The sequence below is a fragment of the Pavona decussata genome, unplaced genomic scaffold, assembly GCF_977016875.1.
Source record: "Pavona decussata unplaced genomic scaffold, jaPavDecu1.1 SCAFFOLD_469, whole genome shotgun sequence".
In the NCBI taxonomy this organism is placed as follows: domain Eukaryota; kingdom Metazoa; phylum Cnidaria; class Anthozoa; order Scleractinia; family Agariciidae; genus Pavona; species Pavona decussata.
In genome coordinates, this window is record NW_028145807.1 from 208,969 (window position 1) to 227,867 (window position 18,899).

The window sequence follows — 18,899 nt, forward strand, 5'->3', positions numbered from 1 at the left end:
TCAAGTGTAAAACAGCATAACCCTAATATCTAAAAGTTGTGTACCAGTTGTCTAAGAAGAAAAACCTTTAAAACAAGAAGGAAGGTCTTACAGCTAAATTTGTTATCTCCTTATAACAGAAATGTGACAAAATGCTGTTTAATTCATGGTTTACTTATGTTGTGTTTCAATTCTACTCTTGGTTTAAATTAACTTTCCTTTATTTCTAGGTGTGATAAACTCATGTATGATAATACATAATGTCTTTCTCAACAGCTTCAATGTTTTATAGTTTTAATGCTTGACGACTTCCACAACATCCATTCACTTCATACACCAGCACAGTTAGTACGGACAAATGTCATCCACATGGCATCCTGCTTAGCAGATATTCATCAATCAGTTCATGCAGTACCACGGCAAGCATTGCCCTTACACAGCCAAGTTACAATAAGTGTGAATGGAGAACAGAGGACCTGTGTTGGAGGAATTAATATTACATCTGTTCTGCAAACATTGGCAAATTCATTAAGGGGTATGAATAAACAGTTTTGGGACCAACTTCCAACTTACATGCAAAACATTGATCCAGGAAGATTACAGGCAGCACTGCAAGAACTAAGGTACATGCAAGTGTAATTTGTTACATGTACAGTCATGTACCTTCACAGAAAATAGTCTTATAAAATTTAAAGACAACAGTACATGTATTAAAAAACACTTCTTTTCACTATTATTATTATAACCATAAAAGAAGACAAAAATAGTCAACAATAACCACAACAAAAAGAATAAAAAGTAACATTTTGTAATGAGTGAATAAATAAATGTTTACTCCTCTTATACAAGTTAGTGAACAATTTTTACAGTCACTCAGGGCTGCTAACTACAGTTCCCAGACTAAAAACCCTGTATTCAGTGTATTATTATTTACTGATATACTGTTTTGTTGTTTAGAGTGTACTCAGACCCAACGAGACAAGACCTTGAGACACTGGAGACATGCATGTTAATCGACGAGGTTCCAACAAGATCTAAAGAGCATGGAAGATTACAAAATGGCCCCTTAAGCGTGTACTGAACAAGTGTCCTGAACTTCAGTTATATAGCAAGAAATTTGTTATACCACTGCCCGCTGATTGGCCAGGATGGTATTATCCCAAAAAGCTGATAGCAAGTGGATGGAATCCCAACGTTAGCATTATACCAGAGCAAGGGCCATTCCACGTCTGTCTTAATGCTTATGAAGATGTTGTTTTGAATTTTAATTTTTTTTTGATAAATTGTTTTCATGGGTGTTGGGAGGTACTTCGGCATCAAAACCAAAACCATTTCGGACATCCCTATGTTTGACTGCTGCCTTAGTTAGTTGGCAACTGATCAGACAAAAGGTACTGGAAAAATTTGAAAAGTGCAAGCAACATGAATATGTGACCATCTTGCACTTGCTTGAACATGTTTTGCCCCTGGTTTTCTACCAGTATAACATTTTCAGAAGTGGTGACTTAAAGTTGTACGAGAAAGTTATGGCACAAATAGCGATAATTTTCATTTTCTGGAGAAGGAAACATTATGATAAATCAACCCTGTCCTTTTTGAGTGACTGTGCATACCAATGCAAACATCTTCCTGAATACTGGTCAAAGAAGGCAAGCATCCTCAAAATAATCACCGAAAAAAAGGTTGAAGTCTGGCACTCTGTACTGCGAAGAAACACTCAGAAGCTTGATGATGCAAAGAGCATTGAAGACACAGCAAAATCTATAGCATCGTCAGGATTTTTAAATGATTTTGTACAGTCCTTTGTTCCTCAATACCACCAAGGTAATCCTGAACCAAACTTGTGGCTCATCGCAGGAAAAACAGCAGAATTCTTACTTGATCTGTTTCGGAGTGTTTCAAGGAACTGTCAGAAATCACACCAGGTAACAATCCTAAGACAAAAATACATGATAAATTGTTACAATTTCATAATCTAGATTATGCCCAAACATGGAAATACAGTTTGTTGCAATGTTTTCAAGGTGTCCATGAAAAAAAATTACAAGTTTTCTGTAAAAAACTAAACTCGACAAATGAACACTCAGAAATAAATACAGGAACTAACATCTGAAAATACTTCTATGATCAGCTTTTGTTATACTTGTAAATTCGAAACCCTATTAAGTGAAAAGGTAAATAGTAACATCAATCCACTTATTGAAAGATATAAATAGAGCACTTTTCAATATTATTGAGTGTCTTAAAATCAACCCAAAGATATTACTCCAGCTAATCATGATAGAGGCACAAAGCACAATGAGCCAATTAGAATTCAAAGTAATAACAAGTAACCAGTGCAAGGCAAGGAAGGGGTTGCAACTCATGATTTGTTTGGTTTTGCTTCTCCCTGGTTGAGAAAGCGGTGGGAAATTTTCCAGCCAATCACAGAGCAAACCAATGCAAAACCGTAGAAATGCAATTGACTTTTGATGCTAAATTTAAAACTGCTTAAATGTAAACAAAAAAAACAAACCACTACATTAAAATAAAAAAAAGTATACAACTATACACACCTGGAAGTGCAATCGTGTCTATTCATTGTCTATTGACTTTGTTTGTTTTGCTCTTCGCAGGTTGAACGTACACTTACAAAAAATGGAAAGCCAAAAGGGAAACCACAGTATTATCTGCCAACTTTTGACACCATAGTTGACACAAAGTGTTTTCCATTGAGTTACAACTTGGATGATGTAGAACCTGGCCTGGAACCTGACCCAAATGTTTACTGTGATTTTCCAACTTGCCGAGGAGAGATACAAGCACTGTTATAAGACTGGCCTGCTTTCACTGTTTCCATCAATCGTGCTTGTCTTCACATGACTGTTGCCCAATCTGTTTAGTTCCTCTAAAGAAAAAAGTGCAAAAATTGGCTAACACATTCAACACTGGACTTCTAACTTCTAAGGATACTGATACATTTGAAAATAATGAAGACATTCATGAAGAAGAATGTATTAGTACACCTGCAAGCATGACTGTAACCGAGGCTCAATCATTCTATTCTTCAACAGAATGGGCTACAAAGATTGACAGCACCTTAAATAGTTATGCAACAATCCCTCTTCCATCCCAACCCAACCATTCAACACACCATCACTCTTCAGCTCCAACTTCTGTACATGAACCTCACTCTAACAGCTCTCCTCGTGTTCTCACACCCATTATTTCCCACCGCAACACGATGTTAACGTCACTTACTGGTCCTTCCCATATGCTATCTCTCAGTCAACAATTCTTGGAAGAACAGGAAGTAATGCTTGCACATTCATTGCCCTTTTGTTTAGCAAAATGTTTTTTTCACCCAATGTTGACATTCCTGTGATGGAGAGTCCACTCAGCCAAACATGGGTCTATCAGATAGTTGTTCAGGGAATTTTAGCAGGGAATAGTATGTATGACTCAGTGACAAATATCCCTCAAACATTTGGTGTGTTAGAAGCGCTTCAAGCATCCACAGCACTGAAAAATGCCATTGGACATACCACTGTTTGACCTGAACTGCCTGTGAGCATTGTTCCAGAGACAAATCCAACAGCTTCCTTGCCTTTCTACTGGCGACAAGTTCTGGCACAAGGGCATACAACATCAGTTTTCATTTTAAGATCTAACACAGTTGTGTTTATTCCAACTACACAGGGGATTTTTCTTTTAGACAGCCACCTCCATGGAAAACAGTGGGGCTCATGTTGCCTTTGCAGAGTGGCAGCATTCTTTTGAACTACTCTCTTGGTTTAAAAAAATAAATAACTTTCAATACACTCTTGGAACAGTCACCAATGTGAAGTTCCACTAGAGAGTGGAAGTACAGCTGTACACAAAGTGGGTAAAAAAATACGGCTAAAAAAACTAAGGCAAACAAATTTTGTCAGCAAAATGGACTAAACATTTCAGGCAAACGTGGACAACACGTTAAGTTTTTCACAGTTATAACATTACTTTATGTTGGAATTGTGTAATGAAACATGATAAAATCCGAGTGTATCAAGTGACAATGATGTCAAAAGCACATGTTCACGTATGATGTAGACTTGTCAGTTTCATCCCTTATTTGCAGCCTTGTTTGGGAGTCAAATTGTCATTAAACTGTGCTTAAAAAGAATTACTTTCGTTAATGTCACTGAAATTTTAATTGTTAATCTTATTCAAACTAAACTAACGTCTTGAAATCATACAATCCGACTCACCGGGCGCTGCCATTCTTGATTCATCTCAACGACAACGGAGACGCGACCTTTGTCGGAATTAGCCACCTCAAACTTCCTCTGATAGCCAGCATTCCCTCGAAATAATATCAGTATGCCAGAGACTTTCCCTTCACCGCAACCGTTTTCAAACTGCGTCCAGTTCCATCTTGTTTAAAAGTAATAATCGCCTTGGAATCGCACACAAGAGTAAAGCCGTCATGGCGGTACACTTTCATTGATCGAACGATCGAACTGAGCGCGAGGAAGCGCCAAACCAAGCGCATGCGCAGTCGTTTTTCAGACCTGTCGATTTCATGCTCATCAAGAAGACTTTGATGACATTCGTCCTTGCGTAGCTGGCGAAGCCACTTGTTGGTTTTAATGAAGGTTCCCCCGTTGTCTGAATAAACCACTCGCGGTCTGCCTCTGCGAGCTATGAAACGCTTCAAACAGGCGATGAATTTCCCGGTCTCTGGACTTGGCAGTAATTCAAGATGAACGGCCCTAGATAGGCTGCAGGTGAAGATGGTTAAGAAGGCCTTTCTCTCACTCTTCGTATTCTGTCTGTATCTGATGGGTCCCGCGAAATCTTCACCAACAACTTCAAATGCTGCTCCAACAACAGTTCGATCTTCGGGGAGTGTTCCTGGAACTGGGGCGGTAACTGGCGTAGCAGTGAATCTCTTGCAGCCATAACACTCACTCCGCACAGACTTGACTAGGCTCCGTAGTTTTGGGATCCAGAACTGTTCTCTAACTGCTGCCATTGTCAAACCAATACCACCGTGGAGAGTTTCGCGGTGTACTTTCTGAACCAACTTCCGGGTAAAGACGACTCTTGAGGGCAAGTAGACTGGATAGTTCCCCTGAATTCTCCCACTTCATTCAAGTAAGCCGGCGTCATTGATCTGCAAGTTAAGTGCCTTCTGTGTCTGCTCAAAGTAAGGCGTTAGTTTATCTCGCTGTTGCACAAGTGGTATCCATCTTCGCCTCATGTCATCGATCTCAGACTTCGTCAAGGGACCTGATAGTTTCTCTCGTCCTCTACAGTTTTGTATGAACTTTGCAATCCAGGCTTCCACTCGTAAGACGCGGAGCAGGTCATGCTTCTCCAGAAGCTGGTCCATAACGTCAGCAGATTCTTTAGTTTGGCCAGTTTTAAGTACTTCTCTGATCACCTTAGCCTCTTCTTCTGTGGCGGTTGAAGCGGATGTCATTGGATAAGGGGGGCAATTTTCTTTGTCGGAGAGCCATTCAGGTCCATTCAACCACAGCTCAGTAATTCCTCCACCCCTACTTGCTATGTCGGCCGGGTTATCATGGGTTGGTACATGTCTCCATTCAATCTCGGGGCACTGGCGAATTTTTTCAACTCGGTTTCTCACGAACTGCTTGTACTCTCCCTTGTCGAGGATCCAGTGCAACGCGACGGTACTGTCTAACCAGGCATAGACTCTTGGGTTGGGTAGATCATTCAACATGTTTTGCAAATTAACACCAGGTTTGTCGCCATGAGGGTGGAGATCAATTCCAGGCGAGGCACTGTAAATCCCTGTTTAGCTAGTCGGCCTCTGGCTGCTACCAGACGTTGAGTAGTTCCACTTGATTGTTGAACCACAGCGTAAATGGTAGCACCTACTCCCTGCGTGCTTCCATCGCCGAAGGCGTGTAACTCCAAATTTAGCACAGGTCCTCTATAGTTCGTCACAGGGCGTGGTACGCTCACACCAGTTGGTAGGGTCTGCTCCCATTTCTTCACTCTCTCAGCAAGGTTTCTGGTAAGTTCCGCATCCCATGGCACCTTCTGGTCTCGGTAAATCAACTTCCCTTGTAAAGTGAGCGGTGTTGCAATACCCAGGGGGTAATAAACTTTAGCTAACTTCTTGAAAACTTCTCTCTTGGTTGAAGGTGTCTCGTCTTCAGGGAAGATCACGGTCATTGTATCCAACTGCTTATTCCATTGCAACCCAAGTACCTTAGATTCGCTCGGCTGCGCACCTAACTGCTGCTTGGCGGATGATAGCTCACTGTCCCCACTTTCTCGGTCATGCATGTCTTCTAATTCGGCGACGTTGGAGTTCCATTTGTGTAGTACAAACTTTGCATCGTTAAATATCTCAATGGCAGACCTTTTTCGTTCTCGGGCTTCTGCGACAGTTTGTCCACCATTTAGCAGGTCGTCTACGTATAAGCTCTTGCGTAGTGCAGCAACCACTTCCGGCGATTTGCTCTCCCATAGCTGTAAATGCTGTTTGATGACTCCCCCAAGGAGGAAAGGCGAGCAAGTTAAACCAAATAAAGCGCGTGTGAATCTGTGAGTCTCTAAATTAGAGTGTTCGTTTATTTTCCAATGAAAGCGAAGTGCGTCATGTTCTTCTTCCTTGATTTGTATCTGCAAGAAGGCTTTCTGGAGGTCGACGAATATCGCTACAGGATGAAAACGTTGTCGAACCAAGACATCCCATAACTTATTTTGTAATGGAGGACCTGGGTATAAGCATTCGTTCAAGGATGGAGCGCTTTCGTAAGCTCTGGCTGAGGCGTTGTACACTACCCATAGTTTTGTACTCGCAGCTTCTTCACGGATTACAGGTTTGTGAGGAATGTAGAACTCAGTTCCAGTAGGTTCAGGAGGGCAGTCCTCAACGATTCCTTGTCGCTTTTGGTCTCGAATTAATTCATCGTACTCAGCTGTCAAACCATGACACTCGAGTCTCTTGTTCAGGCCAGTTAGACGTCGAAGACTTCCTTGCTTGTTAGAAAGCAGAAAGGGATGGTTTCCTCGCCATGGTAGACCTGTCTCGTACCATCCTCTATTGTTCCTCACCAGCTGCTCCTTAAACTCGTTGTAGACCGCTAGTTGATCATGTTCTGCAGAATCTGCCAATCCTAGAACGTCCAGACGACACAGTTCTTCGTAATCGGTTCGGCTTGTTTGTGTTAACATCATGCGATTGCGGTCAAATTCTTGTCCTGGCGACATTACAAACCACCCCAGTTTTGTTTTCTCGGCTACCGGTTCTCCGTCTCTGCCAATATGCGGTTTTGTTTCCGTTTTCAGTCATCAGGGTATTCTTATCATCCTTACCATCTTTGGGTGTGTATTTGCGGTCGCATATTGACGTGTGGTGTCGATTTTTGCAATGCAGACATGTGGCTTTACTGTAACATTCCGCGGCATGATGGTGTAGGTGTGGCATAATTAAAGCACAAATTCTTCTTCGCTAGTGTAGCTCTTCTTTCTTCTATTGTTGTGATCTTTTGACATTCCGATGGTTTATGGCTCACATCACCACAGTAAACGCACTCTTCAGGATTAAAATCTTGCCCACGCGCTTGGTAGAGCTTGCGTGATCGATCCCCCTCTGATTCCGCCGCTCAGTAAAATCTCTCTCACTCGGTTTGTCTTCGACAGGATTTCTCCTTGTCCACAAACGAATGGCGTCGCTGAGTTTCGCGAAATCCCATTTATCCCATTCCGGATCTGTACGCACGGCAAGATCCCCACGGATGCCAGGCAATTTGTCTAGTGTCATCAAGGCGGCTCCGTTTACTTGCTCCAGTTTGTTTAACGTTTGTAAAGCATGCACGCAATAGGTTAGTCTTTCGCTGAACTCGCTGATAGCCTTAGGATTCGCACCCGTCACGGTAGGAAGTTCAAGTATTTCCTTGGTGTAGACCTTGATTATTTCGGTATCCTTACCAAACTTCTCCTTCAATATGCTTTTGGCGCGATTGTACCCTTCTGCAGTAAAAGGTAAAGCTTCGATTGTGCGGCCAACCTGAGGGGCAACCAATTCCCGTAAATAAGTATATTTTGTAATTGGCGCAACACTTGTTTTGTCCATGTTCTCCGAAAATTGTCCCCAAAAACGCGGCCAATCCATATGGGAACCATTGAATTTCGTAATAACCAGCTTCGGTAGTTTGGCTTGTACACCACTAGCAGAAAAGCTATGACCGCCTCCTTCGTTATGGCTTCCCGTCTTAGCTTGTTGTTCTGTTTTTAGCTGCAACTTCATCTTTTGGACCTTTTCTTCGAATTGAAGTTGTTCCTTTTTCGCGTTGATTTCTGCTTCTTTTCGCGATTGCGTAACCATTTACGTAAGTTTCCGAGTTCCATGTCCGCTGCGTGTAATTTCGCGTCCACGTTGTCGTTCCAAGTTTGAATTTCAGTTGCTTCTTCTTTCTTTTCGAGTTTCTTCACTTCAACTTCCAGTCTCAGGTGGTTTACAGCATCCCAAATAGTCTTCAAAGTTTGTAGATGTCGCTCGATAGCCTCTGAGTTGCCACTCTCAATGACCAGGCTCGTTCTCTTTTCGTTTCTTTGCAACTGGGCGAGTTTGATCTCCAGTTTGCTCTCTGTGGCTTCTGTTGTTTCTAGCTCGACAAAATTCAGGACAAATTATACTCACAACAATTTGCTTGTCCTAAGCGTCTCGTCGGAGGTGCCAGGTTTGAAGAATTGTTCGCCTCCAAAACAGTATTCTCCAACTTGAGTCACGATAAGATAGAGTTTTCACGTTTTATTCCAATAATCACGATCTCCTAGTTCTCACAGCAATCACGTTCGCTCCCAACTAAACTTTAACAGCTTTCTATTGTCCCTTTATCACATGAAATCTAGTTACACAAGCACGGATTGAGTAATACCACCAGTAGGTTCCTGATTGGTTCACTTAGCCATAAGGTTATCTCTGAAATGTCTGAGGAAATTACTTATGTACAAACAACTTAACGATATCACGCATCTCATTTTTCAATCAGCTATTGTCAACGTAACATAACTCTTAATGTAATGCTAAATTTACCGACAGCTTTTACTTTAACAAGATGCCTATACTGGCATTTACGTGTGATGACCCTTGATTCTTATAATTGTATGCTTTGCAGACTATCCTAGCTAATGGAATATTTTGAGTCACAAAGATAGCGTTATGTTGTTTCCCTTGTGTTACGCGTCTTATCGTTATACCGGAATTTCTATTACAATAACGTCGCCTGACTCACGTTTCTGGTTATGTAAATAAAAGTGCAAGATTACAAATTGTTTTCGTTTCACCAAAAAAAAAAAAAAACAGAAAGAAAACAGGCAAAAAGCTTTCCTAAATGAAAACTTTTAGTACAAATGGACAATCAAGCCTTTAATCTTTTTGTAAAGTGGGTTTCCAGTTGCGTTTAAGCGTCAATTCGACAAAGTGATGCGATCTGCGTTTTAGCTTAATACCAATGACCTTTCCCCCGCATATTCTGGATGGTTCTACAACTGTCAAACAGAAGCATGATTCCTTCGCCTTGAACTCTCCGATTTCCACCGTTTTTACTGACGAGTGCTTCTTAGAAGTTATTCTTTCGATTTACCGCTTCAAAAGGGTTACTTTTCTTTTTGAAAACGGCACATTGGAATCTAAAACATTTAAACAATATGGCCACGCGACTAAAGTCAAGCCTTTTCAGTTCCACTGAGAGACCACTAGGACCTAGCCTCCCACGCAGTCGTTTTTAGGGGACTCGTATTACCTCCCCTAAAAACGACTGCGTGGGAGGCTACTTAGGACCTGAATAATCACAATAGTAATTAACTCCCCTCCGATCCCTCCTGACCTACACTAAGATATTGCATTCTGATTGGACCGTTTTTGTTAAAGACAACAAGATGCCTGCTATACTGGCATTACGCGAGATGCCGTGGCTGATTCATTTATTCCAACTGTGTGCTTCGCAGATTTATAAAACCATCCTTGCTAATGGAATAGTTTGAGTCACAAAGATCGCGTTACGTTGTTTCCCTTGTGTTACGCTACTCAGGGTTTCAAGGGAAATTGCGGGAATTCTATTGCGATAACGTAAGCTTCTCAATGACCTCTTTTCTGTCTGCAATTGTGGTCTAAGACTGTCAAAAAAGCACGATTCCTTCGCCAGGAACTCTCCAATTTCCACCGTTTTAGATGTCGAGTGCTTCTTGGAAGTTATTCTTTCGATTGACCGCTTCAAAATGGTGAAATTTCCGTTTGAAAACGGCACACTTGAGTGCAGAACATGTTAACAATATGGCGCCACAATTTAATCCAGCTTTAATGGATAAATCAAATGATGCGTTGACGTCACATAGGTAGGGGTGAGTGGGTCCCCTCCCTCGCGATAGAAGCGACAAGAATAGATTTTGATTGGCCTGCTTCGTTGAAGACAATCAGAACAATACATCCCGAGTAGGAGAGGGGAGAGTTTAATGAATAAATTAATGTACAGATTTGTAGCTACGAGGAAGAAAAAAAACAAGATGCCCGGCTAATGGCATAACACGGAATGCTTAATGTAGCCCCAATTATTCCCCATTGTATGTTTCGCAGATATTTAAAAACTATCCTCCCTTGGCAATTGAAATAATTGTCTGAATGGTTTTATTCAGATATATTGCGTGATACTTATCGTTGTGTTACTAGGAATCATACCAGAAATAACTCTGCAATAACGTCATGAGCCCGCTAAACTGGTCTGGCCTCCTCTATCTCTAACCCTTCGCGTTGATTATTCGGTCTGTTTTTGAAAGCGGAATTTCTTCGCTGTGAACTCTCCCAATTTCCACTGTTTCAACTGTCGAGTACTACCTAGAAGTTATTATTTCGATTTACCGCTTGAAAAAGGCTAGTTTTCTCTCTGAAAACGGCAGATCAGAGTCTTAAATTCATACATGTGGCCGCCATTGATCAAAAACAACTTTTCGATGACTTGCTTTGACGTCACACAGGTAGAGATAAGTAGGTCCCCGCCCTCGTGATATACGCGCCGATAATAGATTTTGATTGGGCTGTTTTTGTTCAAGACAATCAGAACAATAAATCCCTTCGGGGAGAGGGTAGAATTTAATCAAGGTTTAATGAATAAATCAAATAATGATTTGACGTCACACAGGAAGGGATGAGTGGGTCCCCTCTCTCGTGATATGTGCCCGAATAACAGATTTTGATTGGCCTGCTTTCGTTGAAGACAATCAGAACAATATATCCCGAGTAGGAGAGGGGTGAGTTTAATGAATAAATTAATGTACCGATTTGTTGCTACGACGAAGAAGATACCCAACCGAAACCTAGACACGTCATGCCCTGCGGGCATTCCGTGTAAAAACAAATCGACCCGTTTTTAGACACGGTATGCCCCCTCAGGGCATCCCGCGTAATAAGAACAATAGAAGACAAAAAGATCCCCTCTAGGAGAAAACTGAATTTGATACATCTGAGACGAGTTAATAATTGAAAGATGCGCATTTGTGGATACAAAGAAGAACAAGATGCCTGCTATACTGGCATTACGGGTGATGCTTGGGCTGATTCATTTATTCCAACTGTATGCTTCGCCGATTGATAAAACTATCGTTGCTAATGGAATAGTTTGAGTCACGACGATCGCGTTACGTTGTTTCCCTTGTGTTACGCTACTCAGGGTTTCAAGGGAAATTGCGGGAATTCCATTGCGATAACGTAAGCTTCTCAATGACCTCTTTTCAGTCTCGCGTCGTGGTCTAAGACTGTCAAACAAAGCACGATTCCTTCGCCAGGAATTCACCAATTTCCACCGCTTTAAATGTCGGGTGCTTCTTAGAGGTTATTCTTTCGATTTGCAGCTTCAAAATGGTGAGATTCCCGTTTGAAAACGGCACACTTGAGTCCAGAACATGTTAACAATATGGCGCCAAATTTAATCTGTTTTTAATAAATAGATCAAATGATGCGTTGACGTCACACAGGTAGGGGTGAGTGGCTCCCCTCCCTCAGGATGTAAGCGACAAGAATGGATTTTGATTGGCCTACTTCTGTTGAAGAAGATCAGAACAATACACCACGAGTAGGAGAGGGGTGAGTTTAATGAATAAATTAATGTACAGATTTGTAGGTACGAGGAAGAAAAAAAAACAACATGCCTGCTATACTGGTATTACGCGTGATGCTGTGGCTGATTCATTTATTCCAAGTGTATGCTTCGCAGATTTATAAAACTATCCTTGCTAATGGAATAGTTTGAGTCACGAAGATCGCGTTACGTTGTTTCCCTTGTGTTACGCTACTCGGGGTTTCAAGGGTAATTGCGCAAATTCCATTACGATAATGTAAGTGACCTCTTTTCAGTCTGCCATCTTGGTCTAAGACTGTCAAACAAAGCACGATTCCTTTGCCAGGAACTCTCGAAGATGCTGTGGCTGATTCATTTATTCCAACTGTATGCCTCGCCGATTGATAAAACTATCATTGCTAATGGGATATTTTGAGTCACGAGGATCGCGTTATGTTGTTTCTCTTGTGTTACGCTACTGAGGATCTCACTGGAAATTTCGGGAATTCCATTACGATAATGTAAGCTTCTCGATGAACTCTTTTCTGTCTCCCATCGTGGTTCGGGGCTGTCAAACAAAGCACGATTCCTTCGCCAGAAACTCTCCAATTTCCACCGTTTTAAGTGTCGAGTGCTTCTTAGAGGTTATTCTTTTGATTTACCGTTTCAAAATGATAAAATTTCCGTTTGAAAACGGCACACTCGAGCCCCCAACATGTTAACAATACGGCGCCAAATTGAATCCGAGATTTATGAATGATACTTTGACGTCAGACTAGTAGGGGTGAGTGGGTCCCCTCCCTCGCGATATACGCGAATAGAATGGATTTTGGTTAGCCTGCTTTTGTTAAAGACAATCAAAACAATACATCCCGACTAGGAGAGGGGTGAGTTTAATGAATAAATTAATGTGCAGATTTGTGGCTACGAGGAAAAAGAAATCGTCCCGTTTTTAGACACGGTATGCCTCCTCAAGGCATCCCGCGTAACAAACGGCCTTCATTTTATAACGTGGGCTGCACAGGCATCCCACGTAATATCTAACAATTCAAAAATTCAACGTGAATACCATTCATATCTTAGCTTCCTGTTTACAAGTAACCAAGAGGTTAAGTTCCAGAGATATGAATAGTTTCTATATGCCAAGTAAACGCTTCCTGTTAAGAAAGTTACCGAAACTAAAATATTAGTACATGTATACGGCGCTTGCACTCAGTATATGTAAGTCATAATCCACATTAATAGTCCCGTGTTCACTGCTGTCGTCTTGCTGCTTATCCTATGGGATGATCCAGAGAGAACGATTGTAGAATTGCAGTTGTTCCCAGTACAACAAGAATTTTAAAAATCGAAAGACCAGCTAACTGCCGAGGAAGCGCAGAATAGTCTATCGCTCCTTGTGATGTCACAGGTCTGTCCTTAGGCGTTACATCTTTTGTAGAAGACAGTTTGCCTTTCTTGACCAGCGCTGCATGTCATTTTGCCTGTGACACAATTCGGTGATCCGGATGGGCATGTGGTTCTAGTCAGCTTAGAATTGCAATCTTCCCAGGACACGTCGCTTGTACAACGGCTTGCCACAACTTAGACAAAGAACTGAAACAAACACATTAAACCAAACTTAAAAGAAGAATCGTAAATACTATCGAGAAAACTAGCTCTTTTCTCGATCCCTTTGAAAAAGAAATTACCTTAAAGAGAGAGTAGCTATAAAGCATTGTTCTTCAAATATTGAAATCTCTTAACATACCACTGTAAAGTTATATAAATTTGACAATTGGTATCTGTTTTGTCCTCAAAATGCTAGTACAAAACTTTTATCAGCGAGGCAGTTAGAGTTAGAGGCAGGCGTATTTTGCAGAATGCAGCATTTAACTCTCTCTACAACATTTAGCACTTGAATACTATTTAGGGTTCAACAGTGATTTTAAAGACGGTTAGCTAAGCTAATGGTTGCTGTTATGGCAGAAATTTTACATTATTGGGCTTGCTTTGATTCGGCATTCAGCGGTCGCCGTTCTGCAACATACCCGTGCAAGAATAAATGTACTATCTTACGACATGAATGAGAGTAATTCAACGCACGACAAGACAAAAATGTACTTTTTATACCTACACGCTTCCGTCTTCTGGAATGGCGCCGATGGATGTACTGTTGAGTTCGTCATAAATAAGGTTGACTTGATTTCTCGAAGAAATGTGAAAACCAGGATGATAAAGGACACATGAAAGTAACTGGTCGCCATCGCTATGAATTCCACAACGCTTCAGATCAGTTCTTTAAAGCCAAAGCTGACGAATGTCTTCGAGACAGATAAAATATCGGATTGTGACTCTTTGGAGCGCCACAGTCCACTGGGAAGTCACTTTACATTTGAGGGGGGAGGGGATCGTAAGATAACCAAAGATAATAAATGGAGCTGGAGAATGATAAATAACACACAAAGAACCAAAGTTCATTATTAATTTAAATTATAAGTGGATAAATTCTTGCAAGTTCAAAACCACTAAAATTTCTCTTTTTAAAAGAAATTTCGAAGTCCACCTGTCTCCAAACTCAAAATGGGCTCGTCTCATTTTCTTAGAAAAGGCGGACCTAGTAAAGTGTCGTTGAATCCGAGAAATTACGTTGGTTAAACTCTCTTGAACAAACAGTCTTTCGAAAGTCTGTAGAAACACTGTAGACTTATAGCAGTGAGCATCTTTTACAGAAAAAATAGACAATTTTCGCTTTAAAGAAGTCGAGGAATAGGTTATGGCGTGGTGAACTTGATTGCATTGACAACCTAGCTCGAAATGTAAATTCTCCTAGTTTCGCTTTTATTATTTTTCTTTTTGTTTTCGTTAAAGCTTGATATTTAACATCACTGTTTGCCTATCGACTTGGAGGATTCTGTTAGTTCTGCATGGGCTGAACATTACTCTAATTAGCCTCCTACTAGTGAATGTCGTCTATTTCCAACGGTGTAGGTGACTATATCCCGAATCTACCCGCGGCCATTTCACGCAAAGGTACTCTGAATGCAGACTGAGTCCTGTCCCCGGCTGTATAGGCCTAAGTAGTGGGTTTTACTAGTTAATACTGCTTTATTTGAGATCAATGGTCGCCAGACAGCACTAAGAACGTACGTGCCTCACTCCAAATATTCTGAGAAACACTTGTGTGTTCAGCCAGGCGTACATTACTTTAATTAAAAAAATTGACCACAAACAAAACATGATATTAAATGTGTTTTTTATAACAACGTCACACAACTTGGCAAAGACAGGAAAAAGAATAAACATCCGCTTAAAGATCTATTGCAACAAACTGCCCTTAAAAAAATCTAGCAAACTACCAAGGTACACGAATACGGCAACATTATGTCAAGAAACTTAACTTGTGTTTCCGTGATATCGAAGGAAACGTCAGTTTGTGCAGAGGCCCATTTACAAGCGCAAAAATATCGGAATAGCACCTCCAGAAGGTAATGTTGGAACCCCTCCAATTAGGGGCACCAGTGCCGGACATTGTGGCGGAAAGTGCCTTGTCGCTTCTTTTTTTCCGGGTTTAACTGAAGTTTTAGTCATGTTACTGAGAATCTTCAACACTTATTTGTGCTCTCCTTGGCAGCGAAAATGGTTAAAGGGACAGCAACACTCGTTTACCGAATTGAGATAAGGCAGAATTTTTAGGTAAGTTTCTTTATTGGGGCAATAACTTGATTTTCAACGACGATTTCGTCATAACAGTAAGGTACAATGTCCACCGCGCTATCAGTAGACAAAGTGCATGCCACCAAAGTTCATTCATAACTAGTGCAAATATCTATGCACTGACGGAGCATCAAACCGAACTAACTTGAAACTTAATTTCACATCTTTAACTCTAAAAAAAAAAAAAATCCCTCAGATATTGAAGGGGCAATTAAAGTCTTTCGGTGTCCCCTGCTGTTCCACTCGTTTATTCTGCGCGTTCACTTGACCTAGTGTCAAACGCTCATATAATCTGACCAATAGCGTGGTTTTATGACCATATTTAGTAGTTTCCGTTTCCTTAAGTAGAGGGCTTCCACTGTTCCTCTTTCTGTTCACAGTCAACGCCTACCTTCCAGAACGCCTAGCTTTGACTCAGCTTCTGTCTCCCGAGCTCTAGTCATGGCTTCAGTGAAATTTGTACGTGAGTTGGAACTTGAAGAACCTTCCGTCTTGCGAAGTCGCAGTTCAACTCGCACTGCCGCAGCGGTTTCCGATGGTAAGGCCCAGGGGCTTGTCGATAATGGAAGCCTGGTTTCCTTTGCCTCCAATGTGACGGGCCAAAAGAAACAAGACGTCCTATACTCCACTCTGCTGGCGCAACGGGCTGCAAACAAGAAATACGACCGCTTCAATGACACTGAAAATTGGTACAAGTTTTACACTGACGTGATGGGAAAGGTTGGATGGGTCCTGCAAGGCTTCCAGTTCGATGAATACCAGTCTTCTCAGTCCGATTTCAAGATTTCCCAGATAACACTGGAACTGTTGAGCGCCCTGATCGGACCTGAAGCCGAATTGATGACAGTCGTGAAGGCAACTATCGATAACCTGGCAAAATCTTCAGAAGGGATCACTCTGTTTGGTTCCAGCAGCGCCTCAGAGAAACACGGAAACTTCCAAATTATTCCGTGTACAGTCGACAAGAGCAACCAGGTCAATGTTGCCTTCGTTGGTGCCTATTTCACGGCCAGTCAAGTCTCCAATAACTACTTCTTCTTCACTTACTCCAAGCAAGATATCCATCTTTTCAAGGCAGCCCAGGTGTTCACCTTAAACGAAGACCTCTATTCCCAAGTCCGCGAGACAGTTATTAAGAAGCTGGGGGATGCAGTCAAGACCGACATTGACGACCTGCAGATATAAACTGTTCAAGTTTAACATGCCAGTACAAGTCCGCATTTATTGACAGTAATGTTTGTACCTTTCACTTTACATATTCTCTTAGTTTTTCATAGTATAAAAATTAGACTTGTTCTCCTACACTAAAACTATTACAGTGTTAACAAAGTAAACTGGACTGAACAGTTAGGCGTAGATCCACCGTCTGTGTAGCTAATTTGTTTTGGAAGCGGACTTTTGTAATCATCAGATTATATTCGCCATGATATTGTAGGATTTTTGTGTAACTGAACGCAGTGAAATAAACTATAAAAACGTGGGCCGATCAAAGTTTTATTTGCTTATTACCTAGCTGCTTACAGCAATTTGAGATAGATGAACAACACCTTTCAACCACTATCTTTGCCATTTTATAATAGTTGAAACTGGTGAGAAAAAAACAACTGCAGTGAAATTAAGCCCTTACTTTGATGTTCATATGAGCATTACAGGAAAAACCACTTTACATGCCATAGTAAATAGTACCACAGGAATGAACTACTTAGGCATAGCAGCCAGCACCACTCCACTTTAACAGCATACTAAACAGCGCTACTAGTAAGAACTTGAATAAAGAGCTTTAATTTGAATGGTCACAATTTAAAATTGTACCCACAGACTCAAAAGTTAGAACCACTTTGCACAGCATAATAAACAACACCACAGCAAAGTATTGCTCAGCAGCTTTCATTTGAATGTTCCCAGTTTAGGATTTCATCCACAGACTCAAAAGTTAGAACCAGCCAGTGTATAGCATAATAAGCAGAACCACAGGAAAGTCCTCCTTAGCAGCTTTCATTTGAATGGTCCCAGTTTAGGATTTCATGCACAGACTAAAAACTTAGAACCAGCAGGTGTATTGCATAATAAACAGCAACACAGGAATGTACAGTACTGCTTAGCAGCTTTCATTTGAATGGTCCTCGTTTAGGATTTGATCTAGAAACTCAAAACTTAGAACCACCCAGTGTGGTTAAGATAGAAGTTTAAAATGAAAACGTGTCAACGTACAGAGATTTAAAGACCCCTTTCAGGAGCATCAACACATGTTTATTCTGAAGCTTCTCGTGGAAAAGGAGCTATTCATAGTATAGATAAACAACTAAGATCATACGGCTTTCACTTCTTGGAAAGAAAGCCACCGAATTGAAAACATGCATATGATAGCTTTCCACCAAATCAGAGTCGTTTTCTATTATTATAGCAGCTTTTTAGTTAATAACTAACAATTCAAAAATTCAACGTGAATACCATTCATATCTTAGCTTCCTGTTTACAAGTAACCAAGAGGTTAAGTTCCAGAATTATGAATAGTTTCTATATGACAAGTAAACGCTTCCTGTTAAGAAAATTACCGAAACTAAAATATTAGTACATGTATACGGCGCTTGCACTCAGTATATGTAAGTAATAATCCACATTAATAGTCCCGTGTTCACTGCTGTCATCTTGCTGCTTATCCTATGGGATGATCCAGTGGGAACGATTCCAGAATTGCAGTTGTTCCCAGTACAACAAGTATTTTCAAAATCGAAAGACCAGCTAACTGGCGAAGAAGGGCAGGATGGTCTATCGCTCCTTATGATGTCACAGGTCTGTCCTTGGGCGCCACATCCTTAGCAGAAGACAGTTTTCCTTTCTTGACCAGCGCTGCATGTCATTTTGCCTGTGACACAATTCGGTGATCCGGATGGGCATGTGGTTTTAGTCAGCTCAGAATTGCAATCTTCCCAGGACACGTCGCTTGTACAACGGCCACAGCTTAGACAAAGAACTGAAACAAACACATTAAACCAAACTTTAAAGAAGAATCGTAAATACCATCGAGAAAACTAGCTCTTTTCTCGATCCCTTTGAAAAAGAAATTACCTTAAAGAGAGAGTAGCTATAAAGCATTGTTCTTCAAATAATGAAATCTCTTAACGTATCACTGTAAAGTTAAATAAATTTGACAATTGGTATCTGTTTTGT

At 41.0% G+C, this 18,899-nt stretch overlaps 1 protein-coding gene, 1 long non-coding RNA gene and 2 pseudogenes across 2 annotated transcripts in view; all 4 read left to right on the forward strand.

The window, feature by feature from the left end:
* The window catches only part of LOC146450280 (uncharacterized), a 55,928-nt gene extending 37,678 nt beyond the window's left edge, over positions 1-18,250 (forward strand). The window contains exon 2 of the long non-coding RNA XR_014860339.1: positions 18,114-18,250. This is a non-coding gene — a long non-coding RNA (uncharacterized LOC146450280). The remainder of the gene's footprint in view (positions 1-18,113) is intronic.
* On the forward strand, positions 42-1,958 carry LOC146450283 (uncharacterized; annotated as a pseudogene).
* On the forward strand, positions 1,972-3,955 carry LOC146450284 (uncharacterized; annotated as a pseudogene).
* Positions 16,126-17,216, forward strand: LOC146450285 (uncharacterized). Its single transcript, XM_085100551.1, has one exon. The coding sequence runs from the start codon at positions 16,170-16,172 to the stop codon at positions 16,911-16,913; it is 744 nt and encodes a 247-aa protein (XP_084956677.1). The 5' UTR covers positions 16,126-16,169; the 3' UTR covers positions 16,914-17,216.
* Positions 18,251-18,899: the final 649 nt, after the last annotated feature.